General features: G+C 45.3%; 1 protein-coding gene across 1 annotated transcript in view; it reads right to left on the bottom strand.

Moving 5' to 3' along the window:
• The window catches only part of LOC107122625 (whirlin-like), a 217,852-nt gene that overhangs the window by 42,338 nt on the left and 161,186 nt on the right, over nt 1–14,328 (bottom strand). Inside the window, exons 5-6 of the mRNA XM_015425741.1 lie at nt 7,146–7,348; nt 4,508–4,544 (exon numbers count right to left, since the gene is read on the bottom strand). Of these exons, the coding sequence (XP_015281227.1) occupies nt 4,508–4,544; nt 7,146–7,348 (240 nt within the window). The remainder of the gene's footprint in view (nt 1–4,507; nt 4,545–7,145; nt 7,349–14,328) is intronic.

Genomic DNA, 14,328 nt, shown 5'->3' with positions numbered 1-14,328 from the left:
CCAGCAGAAAGCTCACTGGGACAATTTCCTCTGATGCATGAACATTCTGCACGCGGGGAGAATGTTTCGCAGACAGCAGTCAAGGATGCACCCCCACCCCAATTGCATCTTGAAGGGAACTGGCCCGGAAAAAGATCTCTCCTCTCTTGGTTCAGCCAGCCCTAAAGTTGCCGGCTTACTCTTATTTGGAGATATGTATGAAATAAAGTTGGTTGTGCGTAAAGTGTCACCAAATCGCAGCTGACTTATGGTGACCCCATAAGGTTTTCAAGGCAAGAGAGGTTCAGAGGTGGTTTTGTCATTGCCTGTCTCTGCGTGGCAACCCTGCACTCCCTTGGTGGTCTCCCATTCAAGTACTGACAAGGGCTGACCCTGCTTAGCTTCTGAGATCTGATGAGATTGGGCTAGCCTGAGCTATCCAGGTCAGGGCAAGTTGCCTTCTATTAACTCAGTCTATCTAGCTCACTTCTGTTTGCTACTGGGTATTTAGGGTCTCCGGTTCAGAAATATTTGATTGAATATTTTTATCCTGCTGTTTTCACCCTTGCTGCGGACTCAAAGCAGGTTACAATGTTAAATACAGAACAATTCAAATGCGAAACAAAAGTATATACCCCAGGGGTGTCGAACTCATTTGTTATGAGGGCCGGATTGGACATAAATGAGACCTTGTTGGGCTGGGCCGCGTGTGTCATAAAATGTAATGCCAGGTAGCGGAGATATAAACTTCATAAAGGACACAAACACAAAGGGTTTTTTTTTAACTTAAAATAAAAACATGCTTAAAACATTAGCACTCTAGCAATATTTTGTTTATTTAACAGTGTCTGATAACTGACACCTCTTGCTCTGAATTATTGCATCAAAATGTCTGTGAGGTTGCAATCCTGAGTATGCTGTTTAGGTGTGTGACTGGAAGCTGCAAACCTATGATGATGTGGCAGCAGCAGAACTGGAAGAAGCAGCAGAAGACAGCCAGTTCCACTGCGGACCTGATAGAAGCCCTCTGGGGGCCTGATCTGGCCCGTGGGCCACATGTTTGACTCCCCTGATATGCCCCAACAGGAGCCCTGTCCTGGATAGCCCAGGCTAGCCCAATCTTGTCAGATCTCAGAAGCTAAGCAGGGTCAGTCCTGGCAAGTATTTGGAAGGATGACCTCCAAGGAATACCAGGGGTGTGATGCAGTGGCAGGCAATAGCAAACCACCTCTGAAACGTCTCTTGCCTTAAAAACAAGTCTAGCTCGCCACCTAATGGTGCATAACGCTAAAAGAGCTAGAACCTCTGGCTTCCAGACAATCTTAGGATCTCCTGGCTATACTACACACACTGCCATACAATAATTATTAATTATTATTACCCCAATAGGCCTTGGGTCAAACTTAAAACAAGGATGTCACAGGCAAAGCGGTTTACCATTGTTCTCCCATCTTTCCTTTTACCTGCACAACAACCACCTTATGAGGGAGGTTAGACCAGCAGTTTCCCAGTCTGCAGGTCTTGCCCCAAAAGCGGGTTGCAAAGCCAGTGAAAGTGGGTTGCATGCATTTGCAGTTTTTCTGATTTGTGATTGCTTTTTTTTTTTTAAAAGCAGGTCTTCATACCGAGTAAATTTGGGTTTGTGGACTGCAGTTCTCAACAGTTTGAGAATCACTGGGTTAGACTGGCTTCCATGGCAGGGCTGAGATTCGAATCCAGTTGTCCTAGACCCTAGTCCAGTACTCAAACTTTTTTTTATAATAGGTTTTTATTGATTTTCCAAAAAGAAAAAAAAGTTACAAAATAAAAAAATGAAAATAGTGTAATATATTCAGTTTAAATATCTCCTATATAGCTTAAAGGCTCAAGTGGTTAAGATGCTGAACTGCAGGCTGTAGAAGGTCAGTAGTTCAGCAGTTCGAGACCCGGGTGCCGCATGACGGAGTGAGTTCCTGTCTCTAGTTCCAGCTCCTGCCAACCTAGCAGTTTGAAAGCAAGAAATTGCTAGTAGATAAATAGGTGCCACTTAGGTGGGAAGGTAACAGCATTCCGTGCGCCTTGGTGTTTCGTCATGCCGGTCACATGACCACAGAAATGTCTTCGGACAGCACTGGCTCTTCGGCTTTGAAATGGAGATGAGTACCGCAACCCTAGAGTCGGATTCGACTGGCTTTCGAGCAAGGGAACCTTTACCTTTACATAGTTTAAAACAGAGAGTTTATCTAATAACCTAATGATATTTGCAACTACATGTGTCAAACAATACATAAATGATTTCATTTGATAATTATCTAAACATTCTAGTATTATTATCTTTTGGTAATATAAGTTCAAGGGCTCTTACTATAAAATTTCATATTCTCTTAACCTATTCTTAGCTTTAATAAGGTCATCTCCCTTCTATTTTTTTCTTGCAAGTTCAAGTTTCCCTGTGAAACAGATATACCGATTTTTAAAAAATTGTTGCCTTATTTTTGATAAAAAATAAAGATGAATGCTCCTTCTTTATGATTCACCTAATAATCTATCTTATCCACTATTTTACTACAAATCCTTACACTGTCATCCCTCTCAACTGATTTCTTAACAATACAAGCCATTCTAGTATTATTATCTTTTGGTAATATAAGTTCAAGGGCTCTTACTATAAAATTTCATATTCTCTTAATCTATTCTTATCTTTAATAAGGTCATCTCCCTTCTATTTTTTTTCTTGCAAGTTCAAGTTTCCCTGTGAAACAGATATACCGATTTTTAAAAAATTGTTGCCTTATTTTTGATAAAAAATAAAGATGAATGCTCCTTCTTTATGATTCACCTAATAATCTATATTATCCACTATTTTACTAAAAATCCTTACACTGTCACCCCCTCAACTGATTTCTTAACAATACAAGCCATTCTGTTTAGTTACACTTTAATAAGAGCTCCCTAGGCCACTCTTATATGGAGAGAGGTTAAGTTTTCTTAATAACAATTTTATACATAAAGCTTAGTGTTATTTTTTTTTGGTCTGGTATCTTCTCTTCAAAAGGATCTTGTCTCTGTGTCTTTTCCCCTTGTGGACTGCATACATTTGCTTTAAGGGTTGCAATGTGTAGCTTAAGGATATTTTCTGTCTTCTTTTCTTTCTGAGATGACTTTTGCTTCAGCGGTTTGGTTGTTCCTGTAGGTATCTGTCTCTTTGGTTCTATAAAACATAGTTCCATAAGAGGTTTAATTTCCTTTTTTGGTGTGTTTGTCCTGTTATAAAGCATCTTCCAATAGGTTGGAGGGGGATCCTCTTGCTTGCAGTTTTGTTCATTGTCTCTCAAAGATTGCTCCAGAAGTTTGTCTGAGTTGCAGATTTCAATAGAGTATTTAAGCTTTGGTCATATAATTCAGCACAAGTTTCTTTGATTGCTAGCTTAATTGACTCCAGAATCATGAATTTAAGAGCATCCCATTAAAGTTGAATCAGCTTGACATCTGCAATATCATCTGAATTTAAAGCTTTTAATTCATTTCCCGCTTGGAAATCCATTTTGTAAATAATATCTGCAACCCCAGTACAAAAGAAAGTACAGGCAGTTCAGTCTGCCAACAGTCTAGGAGCTAAACCACACTGCTGGATAGATTACTATAGCAGACATAGTAACGACTGAGAATCTTTCAACAGGAACCAGGTGATTGCTTTTATCCAATGTCTTCTGAGCTCAGGAGACTTCAAAAACAAGAGTAATGTTACAGGAAGTTCTATTACCATATAAGGAAGTTCCTTTTAAAATGCCTCTATTTTTTCTTCTTTTTAATAAAAGTAAGAAAATTAGCTGGTTTATAATTCCAATAAAGGTGATAGAATGTTCAGATAAGATTATTTTGTATCCCTTTTTTGTTCCCCTTGTAGTTATTTAATTTTTTTTATATCCAGTACTTTTGCTAGCCAATTGCACCAAGGAGGGGGGGGGGGAGAGATTCTCTTCCTCCTTTCCTCGTCTTTGTGGATGTTCAAAGGGGATTTAATCAAAAGGTCTCTTGATTCTTTGGTGTTGATTTATACAAGTACTCACAGTTTCTTCATCGATGCTGGAGATGAGGTATGGTGCTTTAAGACCAACAAAGTTTAGTTCTGGGTAGATATGGTGCGTGTGTATGGGGGGGGGTTAGTTGGCCAGAGTGGCTAATTATAGTCAAGATGCATAAGTAACTAAGCAATAAGTATAACTAAGCAATAAGTATAGCTAAGATTGGGAAAGACCCTTCGCTGCCTGACTCTCAGGAAGCTCCTGCTAGTCAGTGAACTCAGTGCTGAGCCAGATGGACTGGTGGACGGACTCCATATACATCAAAGGAGCTGCAGCTCAGTGACTGAGCAACCAGTTTGCATATGGGAAGTCCCAAGTTCCATTGTTAGAATGTCCAGTTAATATCAGGTAGCAGGGGTTGGGCAGGGGTTGAGTAAGGCATATTTTTGCCTGAGATCGTGGAAAGCCTCTGCCAGTGGAGAACAGCAATGGTGCCCTTGTTCCAGTATCCAAAAGGTTCTTACCTTTGTGTTCACCTCCGTTATGTGGTCTCCAACAGCCCTAGAAAGAAAAGAAGTGTCATTAGAACCATTCTGAAGACAGGGATTCAAGGACAGGGATTCAGTCTCGAGAGCACTGAACTTTAGAAGAGATTCACCCAGCCTCATCATTCAGGAAGTAGTCTATTATGTTCACTTGAGATTTTAATAACTCATTGTAATAGTTTTTTTAAAAACTGCTTATGATACTATGATTTCTTTACATCATTGGAATTGAGTCCAGTAGTGCCTTAGACTGACAAGGTTTTCGGGCTATAAGCTTTCGAGAGTCAAAGCTTCCTTAAGGTGGTACTGGATTCAAATCTACCTGTTCTACTGCAGACCAACATGGCTACATTGCTGGATGGTTTTATGAATGAGTTTTTATAAGTTGTCAGCGGCTGTTAGGATTTTTGTAAGGCAGAGTACACATTTTTTTTAGATAAATGAAATAAACTTTCAATTCTGAAATTTAAGCATTGAAGTTGGGGCCAAATGATGATACTGCTATCCCAGTGTTGGAAGATTTTGATTCCCCTCCCCCCATTATTTGTAGACCAGTTTATGCACTGGTGTGGGGGTGGGGTTAGTTTGCAGATCGTCTCAGCTTGCTTAATGTACAGGGGTATTGGAAGAAGTCTGATGACTAAATTAAGCAAGAAACTGGGCAGTCCATGAGTGGATCACTTAAGTGTATCTTGTTGCAGAGTAGTAATCATGATGGACTCCAATTTGGGTGGGGGATGGGGTGTGTATGGGTAGGGGAGCGGAATCCTTTTCTCTCACATACATAGGACTGCATCAAGGTTGCTTTTGTGCAGTGTTTTACCAATACATACATGCTCTTCCAGAATGGAGGGTAAACAAATTAAAGGAACTCAAAGATGTAACAAGCTGCAATTGTTCCCATTCCATAAATAATTTGAGAAATTCTCCTCATTAAGCCAGAACTCAGGGCACATTGAACTTTTCGACTATAAGAAGGAACAGAATGGAGTAAATCAACTCAACCCTATCCCATGGACATCAAGATTTAAGAAGAACAAGGGGATCCAGCACTTCTCTGCAATAATATCTAATAATAGTTTGGCTTATGCCACTCACTGATATGGCACAACCTGACTACTGCTAGGGGTGTGCAAAAAAAAATAGTCTCGGGTCTATTGGACTTGCAAAATATTGGTATTCCCTAATATTCCTGAATACCGCTATCGATATTGTATTGGTATTTGGGTAAATGTTTGGGAAACCCAAATTTATTTGGCTCCATTACACCCTATGGGGACCGTCCCCACAGGGTATAATGGAGTATTTCACTTGCCAAGTTGTGCCACCATGACGGCTTGACTTGGTGAGTGAACTGAGGCATTTAAAGAGACCACAGTCTCTTTAAATGCCTTCTAGCCATCCCTGAATAAAAGCCAAATAATATCAGCTTTTACTCGGGCATGGCTATTTCAGTAGCCGAATCAGATTGTCCAATCTGTATTCAGCTGAATAAATACCTGAAAAATACCAATAAGGTATTTTTTGGGTATTTATTTGGCTCAGTATATACTGAGTGCACACCTGAACTGACTACCCACAGATAAGGGAGGGCTTTCCACATACTTGGGGAAGTATCTAGGAGAACAGGAAAAAATGATGCCAATTTAACTGAAGCCAAAAATTAAATGGCTTGAATGACTAAGAATACTCCAGGAGGTGCGGAAATGTGAGAGCAGTGGAGAGTCTGTTGGGGGGGGGAATGAGGAAGATGAGGTAAATGGTTCATTTAACCTCCTGAGAGCTTGCAGTATCCTGAAGGCTGAGATTTTGGAGGGAAGTGGATTTCCAAATTGTTTCCCTTTCTTGGGATCCTTCATACTAATCAAGGTCAGATACTGGGGCCCTAAACTATGTCAAGTTTAAAAAGCCCTGTAGCATTACTAAAACACAGAGTAATTCAGTAATTTCGAGAACAAAATTTGAAGCCAATAGCACCTTAAAGACGAACACAATTTCCCCAGGGAATACGCTTTCACAACTGAAAAGTCACTCATCAGACATATATCTGATGAAGTATCTACTAAATGTAAATACCACTGATGCTACATGTATCTACTACAGACTAGCACAGCTATCCACCTGAAACTAGTAATTGATAGAGGCCCCCTCATCATCTAATCCCCTATACCAGTGGTGGCGAACCTATGGCACGGGTGCCAGAGGTGGCACTCAGAGCCCTCTCTGTGGGCACACGTGCCATCGCCCCAGCCATGCCCAGACCATCATTAAAGTGTTGAATTCTCTGCCAAATAATTTTAAGTAAATGAAAACATTTGGGATTGCTTTCCTTACTTTGTTTGGATCATCTTAAGTTAATGTATGAGTTGTTTTTTCTAAAGTAAAACCTCAGTATTCAGGTTATATTGCCGTGTTGGCACTTTGCGATAAATAAGTGGGTTTTGGGTCGCAGTTTGGGCACTCGGTCTCTAAAAGGTTAGTCATCACTGCCCTATACTGTAGCTTACTTAGCTGGTGCATGAATCCAGCAGTGATCCCAGTCCACCAAGTCTATACTTGTTGAACTTGGGCACCAGAGAGAAAAGTCCTGTTAGCCTATCTTTGAAGGTATACAAACCTAGCTGGGTTGACCATGGTCTCTCCAATCTGAGAACTGGCAATCCACTTGGTCTCATCCACTGTGGTCCGAGCATGAGGCAGCCTCCCAACATCTTTGACAGTCATGATGAGGTGTCGCGAGGACTTGAGGATTTTCACTGCTTCGTCATGGGGGATACTCAGGAAGCTTCTGCCATTCACCTCCAGGATTTGATCCCCGACCTACGGGTGATGGAAGAAGAGATGGCACTGAAGGACAAAGGCCATGCAGAACCCCCAAAGCACCACTGACCTTATTGCTTATTCCTTACATTAAAACCAGATCTCACCATCTCCTGGTATAAATTTGGCGCTACTATTAATGCCCTTCACATTAAGAGACTTCTTGGGGGGGGGGGTAAATTTTCCCTTGAAATCTGCATTTTCTTTGAAATGAATAAAGCAAAGCTCAGTTCACTTAAAACAAAATACATGATTTCAGAATGCTTTAAACACTGCTGCTCTCTGCCTCCTTCCCTATGTTCCCATGCGCCAGCTGTGGTCTTTGGGCTGTTCCCTCACTTGGAGTGGCCTGTCTGCTGTGGACCAGATCCTGGGCCTTTTCCACTGTGGCTCACACTCTGTGGAGTGGGTTCCCTGCAGAGGTGAGGTGAGTTCCCTCTTTGGAGATCCTTCAGGATACACTGCAAGGCTTGCCAGTTCGCCAGGGCTCTGAAGGGCATATGGAGACCAGGCGTCTTTTCGGTTGAGGCAGGGAGGTGTTTGGGACTTTTTATTCCATCTGTTTTTCACTGATAATATTATAATATGCCTTCTGTAAACTGCCTTGAACCACGATGGCGACATCTACAAAGTGGGCTGTCTAGGAAGTAACTTGAGTGCCCCTCAGTGCTTCCACATGTCCTCTGCCCCGCTGATGAGCCCTGATCTTTCTTCTCACATCTGAGATAGATTACTGTCAAGCTAAGGGATGCCAGCCTCCAGGAAGGGCCCGGGGATATCCCGGAATTACAGCTCATCTCTAGACTTACAGACGTCAGTTCCCCTGGAGGACATGGATGCTTCAGAGGGTGAACTCTTATGGCATTGTGCCCCACTGAGGTCCCTGTCCTCCCCAGGCTCCACCCTCAAATCTCCAGGGGTTTCCCAACCTTGAGATGGCAACCCTAGTCCCCCATCCCCTGCTCGTGGCCAGGGGGGACCTGCCAACCCTATCATGCTCACTTTGCAGATGGGGAACTGAGACATACTGAATGCTGATGGGAGAGAACCGCATCCTGCTTAACCCAAGTTTTTTTGAATGCTTTAATGTGGAATGCTTTAATGTTCCATGGGCATTTGCAAGCATTCAGTAGGCCGCTTGCAAAATGGACTTGCAAAATGGACACATATGTATGCACAACTGTTCCCTTCCCTGCCTGATCACTGCTTGAAGTTCAGCTCTGTGGCTGGCAGTAAACAAGGAGATTGGGGAGAATGTCTGCTTTGAATGTAGCCAGCCCTTTCACGGCCTCTTTCTCCATGGCACACGCTGTCTGGAGCGAAGCAAGATCTCCTGCAAGGGTTAATGGTGTTCCTGCAGGCTTTGGATGTTCATCAGTAATTTACCCCAAATTAAAATGGCCTTTGCTGCTGAAGTCTGGTGCTCTAAGAACCGCCAGATGGCAGCTGCCTGGAAGCTATGAAACCTCCACTGGTCCAAGATGCCTCATGCGGCAGCATAAATGGCCAGTTCATCTGGAAAAAAAAAAGGCTGGACTCTTTTATCCACTATGAGAGAGCATGGCCCTCGGAAAGATCTCCTTCAAGTGACTGGGCAGCCAGATCCGAAGGACAGATTCTGCCATAGTGGTTTGGAACATCTTTCCCCTCGTCCCAGATGGAGGCAAGGATTCCAAGCCACAGTGAGCTCACACAGCCAAATTTGGCAGGTGGGGAAAGCTTGAGCTACATACCATCCAACATTTCACAGACAAAAGTAGGGATGTAGTTGTAATATCTCTATTCTCAAACTAACTAGCACTTTAGTACTACCACTGAAGGAATAAATAAGGTTGCCAGCTCTGGGTTGGGAAATACATGGGGATTTGAAGGGTGGAGCCTTGGGAGGTGGGGTTTGGAAAGGTGAGGGACTTCAGCGGGGGTGTAGTGACATAGAGTCCACCTTCCAAAGGAGCAGTTTTCTCCAGGGGAACTGATCTCGGTCGCCTGGAAATCAGTTGTAATCAGGGCTATTTTTGGGCAGGAATGTTGCACAGGAATGGAGTTCCGGCTGGCTTCCAAGTTGGCCACACCCAGCAGGAACTCATTAGCATAATAGGCCACACCCAACAGCAGAAACTCATTAGGATTGGCTACATTAGGGGTGTGTGGCCTAACATGCAAAGGAGTTCCTGCTACAAAAAAGCCCTGGGTTTGGACAACAAACAAGGTAAACAGAATAAGAAGCAAAAGGTGGGTGTGGCTGGAGGAGCACACTTCTGGTAACATGGGGGAGTGGCCTAATATGCCAATGAACTGTGCTTGTCAGGGGTGTGGCCTAATATGCTAATGCGTTTCTGCTGTTGGGTGTGGCCTATTATGCTAATGAGTTCTTGCTGGGCTTTTTCTACCAAAAAAGCCCTGGTTGTAATCCCAGGATATCTCCAGCCACCACCTGGAGGTTAGCAACACTAGGCATTAAAGAAATTCATTGGTGGGGGGGAGCTTACCACCACCTGTCAATGCAATTTGACCTCAGGTTCACACTACATGTTCAGCCAAGGTCAGGAATTCTTCTCTCTGCTTTGTTTTTTACCTGAAGAACTCTGGAGCAGATAGAATTGTGAAGACTAGTTGGTGTACTCCCACCTCCCCACTGCTGTCTTTGAGCTCAAAAATCACCTCTTCCAACAGCTGCTTTTCCAGCTATAGGGAAGGTCTCTACCTCATGGGTTTAAAAAGCAGCCTGGGATGGGCAATTTTGAAAAAAAAAGAGAGAGCTGGGGGAAAAGGGTGAAGCATCCGTCTCTACTCATTCTAATTCTGGTCAGTTCTTGAGGTTAAAGAGAAAAGAGAGAGGAAAGAACAACAGATCTTCACTTAAGATGCAATTTGGGTTGATCCGGCCACTTGAAAACATAATCTGTGAACAAAAGAGGGATGCCAGCCTCCAGATGGAATCTGGGGATCCTCCGAAATCACAGCTCATCTCCAGGCTACAGAGATTAGTCCACCTGGAGAAAATGGCTGCTTTGGAGGGTGGACTCTGGCATTGTGCCCTGCTGAGTTCCCTGTCCTCCCCAGGCTCCACCCCCAAATCTCCAGAAGTTTACCAACCTGGTGCTGGCAACCCTATGCCCCCTCGCCCACCCAGGAGGACTTGGCAACCCTCGCAATGGATGGAGGACAGACTTGCACTTGCAATGGTGTTTTTCATGCCAATGTGCTCATTAGAGTGCCAGCACTGGCAAGAGGAAGCTGTCAAGGGTACTTCTGCAGGAAGCCTGGATGATATGAGAAAGCAGAGTCCCTGCTTATGTTTTCCTTATAAATACAAACAGGCGCCTGGCCCTGAGAACAGCTGAAGAAAACTGGAGCATATGTGGGCTTGCTTACTAAAATTGCATAAGCTGCGTACCTTACAGTGCTTGCAGTGCCGAGCTTCAGGCAGCCGCAGATACTTGACGCCACAAACCAGAAATCCAGAGGCACCAACAACGCATCGGAAGCCTGCCTCACAAACCAGGAGTCAGACCCCTTCGGGGAATCAAAACAAAGGATTCCATTCCCGTCCAAGCAAGCACCCAGGTTTTGTAGCCCTTAGGAAGTGAGAAGTCATAGACCAGCCTGCATGGGTCCAATCTCTCTGAAACTTAGGAACACTTTGCAGTCCACAAAACGCTCCAACCTGAGATCCTAGTGGATCAGGAGCCAGCGTGCAGATCAGTGGTTCTAGCCGTGAAAGTGGGCAGGACTCTGCAACTCTCTTTCTCCTGTCCTGTCAGCCCATGCTATCTCCCCAAGTCCTCAGAAGTACAGGGGAAGCCCACTGCAGACTCTGGTACCTCCTGGACCCAGAATTACTCAGCACACCATCATGGGATATGAAACTACTGCTATGGAGAGCACTCTGCTCTTGGACTCCGAACCATGAGATGCACATCTTCAAGCCATATCTAGACTCCTTCCATACTACAGGACCGTCCCCCGGTCATGATCATTCAGCGGTGGACTCAGATGGAAGCCACCTCAAAGTGGCAGAGCACTGGCTTATGACTCCCTTCTTTCAGCTCATCTGGAAGATGAGATGCTAACTGAAGAGCTTCCAGGAGCAGAGCCTCCACTGATGCTCCAGGGAATCTAGGACCCTCTCAGTCATTACCTGGGAGCCCTCAATGCAACTTCTAGGCAGTCTCGCTCTTTGGTCCTAGTTACCTCGTGCCAGCCCCATAGCCAGAAATTTTTGGTTGGTGGTGCAGGGGCGGGGGTGCTGGGGCAGGGGAGTGGGGAACTTAACTGCCTTGCGCTCATAGGACCAACACCTACTGGTTACCCCCGACCCAAAAGACGTCCACTTAGCCTCAACCAATGTCAGGGCTTTCTCCGCGCTGCCACCAGCCTGATGGAATCAGCTCCCCCTGGAGATCAGGGCCCCGCAAGGCCTTCTTTTGTTCCGCAGGGCCTGCAAAACAGAACTGTTCTGCCAGGCCTTTGGGTGGGACAGCGAGCGTCTACCTTATTTGGCCTCCCTGCCTTCCCAATCTGCTGAAAGGGCCCATTTGATTTCATCTCGTGGCTCTAATAGATTTAGATGAAATTGTCGCTACCTGTGTGATTTTTATTGCTTATTGTTTTAATGATTTTAATGTGATTTTTATGTAACAAGTCTTGGACTCAGTTTCTTGTGAGCCGCCCCAAGCCTGTTCTGGGGAAGGAGGAATAAAAATCTCAAAATAAATGAATAAATAAATAAAATTAGATTACCTAACAGCATGTGGTGTGGGGGGTAGCAAAGGAAAACAGCAGACCGCTCAGCTGAAGAAGCGAGTCTTAAGTAAGATATACTGTGGTTGCAGGTTCCCCCACCCAGTGAGGTGGGGGGCTGGGGAAGGAAAGGGAAGGAGCCAGTTTGGTGTAGTGGTTAAGTGCATGGACTCTAACCTGGGAGAACCGGGTTTTATTCCCCACTCCTCCACTTGCACCTGGCTGGATGACTTTGGGGAAGCCATAGTTCTGATAAGAGCTGTGCTTGAAGAAGAGCAGTTTCTGTCAGAGCTCTCTCAGCCCCACCTACCTCACAGGGTGTCTGTTGTGGGGAGGGGAAGGGAAAGGAGTTTGTAAGCCACTCTGAGACACCTTTGGGTAGTGAAGGGCGGGGTACAAATCCAATCTCTTCTTCTTCTGGTCAATTTCACACTCACCAACAGCTGTTAAATCTAACAGCTGATCAGCTGGGAGTGAAACTGACCAGAAGCTGCAGGGCTGCTTCCCTTTCCTTCCCCAGCCTTCCTTCTGCTGCAGGGGAGAGGTGCACTGGGGGTGGGTTGGGTCTGGCATTCTTCAGGGGCGGGGCAGGGCTCGTCCATGGTGGGACTCCGCCCCAAATGCCCCACCATGCCTACGGGCCTGCCTCGCACTCAGCTCCTCTGTAATTGCAGCAATAGGACTCTTGCAATAGGAATATCCCGGACAGCTCCTTGACCTTGCCTCTCTGCTCCTGTGGTGGCCAGAAGGTGACACTGCCCCAGGACTCCCTCTTGCGAGGCAATTGGGGACCCCTATCCTTGCAGGTAAAACTTCAGAAGCAAAACACTGGCAAAAGAAACAGACCAAATGGTGTTGGTTCTTGTCCTGCAGTCACATCCTTGTCCCCCCCCCGGTGCATAATTTAGACTGGAGGGGGGCAGGGAGAGAAGCAGAGCAGATAGCAGACGTATTCCTGCCAACTGCTTTCGTGTATCCCTTTCCTTCCTTCCCCTGTTAACGTCAGTACAATTCCCAATGCCCTTTAAATAATCTTTTGTCCCACTGTCCCTATGCGACTGAACGAGCAAAAAGACCTTTTGCAGTTTCTCAGAAAGCTTTCTCTGCTCCAGCCAGGGCGTGGCAGCCCCACCCTTTCAGCCAAGCCAGCTGATCTTTCTCTCCATCACGCGGGCCATGCAGGTATCATCTGCCAAGATTAGGCCCATCCTGTGCCATGTGGGAGGGGGGCGTCCAAGCACAAACCCAGGTTGGTTCGACAGAGCAAGAGGAAGCAAACGGGGGAATTTACAGGGTTTCTAATTATGTCTTTTATTTAGAAATGTCAAGCAGCAGAAGAGCAGGTGACAGCATAGTCAGACAATTTATTCCGTAAATTTATATCATGCCTGGTTATTATGAATAATACTCAAGACTGATTATGTCTACTGCTGCAACAGCAGCCACAAAAAGGAATAAGACCCATTATTTTATTTATTTATTTATTTATTTAATTCCATTTCTACCCCGCCCTCCCCGCATGCAGGCTCAGGGCGGCTTACAAGGCACAAGTGCTATAAAACCAAATACATTAAAAACAACATAAGTTAAACAATTCACAACTCACAAGATACATGGAGGACTAAACTTACACTTTCTCCATTACATGACAGGAAGAGGTCCAAGATTGAAATCAGAAGGGAGAGGGGCGGCCTAAGCCATGTTGTTCCACTTTCTCATAGGCCTACCCTGACAGTCCTGCTTCCGCATACATGCGGTGGTGGTAGTGGCGGCGGCGGCCCCTATTCAAAAGCCTGGCGGAAGAGCTCCGTCTTACAGGCTCTGCGGAACTGTAAAAGGTCCCGCAGAGCCCTGATCTCCTCTGGGAGCTCATTCCACCAGATAGGGGCAGCCACCGAAAAGGACCTGGCCCTCGTGGTAGCTAGCCTGGCCTCTTTTGGGCCCGGGGTCACTAAACGGTGCTGTGACCCCGACCGAAGTGCTCTTTGGGGCCTATATGGGGAAAGGCGGTCCCTCAGGTATGTCGGACCCTGGCCATGTAGGGCTTTAAAGGTAAGCACCAGCACTTTGAACCGAATCCGGTATGCTATAGGCAGCCAGTGCAGTGCCTGCAGCACAGGTTGGATGTGTTCCCATTTCGGGGCACCCACCAACAACCTGGCCGCCGCATTCTGCACCAGCTGCAGCCTCCGAATTTGAGACAAAGGCAGCCCCATGTAGAGAGCGTTACAGTAGTC

The sequence above is a fragment of the Gekko japonicus genome, unplaced genomic scaffold, assembly GCF_001447785.1.
Source record: "Gekko japonicus isolate JY-2015 unplaced genomic scaffold, Gekko_japonicus_V1.1 scaffold1700, whole genome shotgun sequence".
Taxonomy (NCBI): domain Eukaryota; kingdom Metazoa; phylum Chordata; class Lepidosauria; order Squamata; family Gekkonidae; genus Gekko; species Gekko japonicus.
Note: the sequence above shows the minus strand (reverse complement) of the source record. Positions and strands in the feature narration are given on the sequence as shown.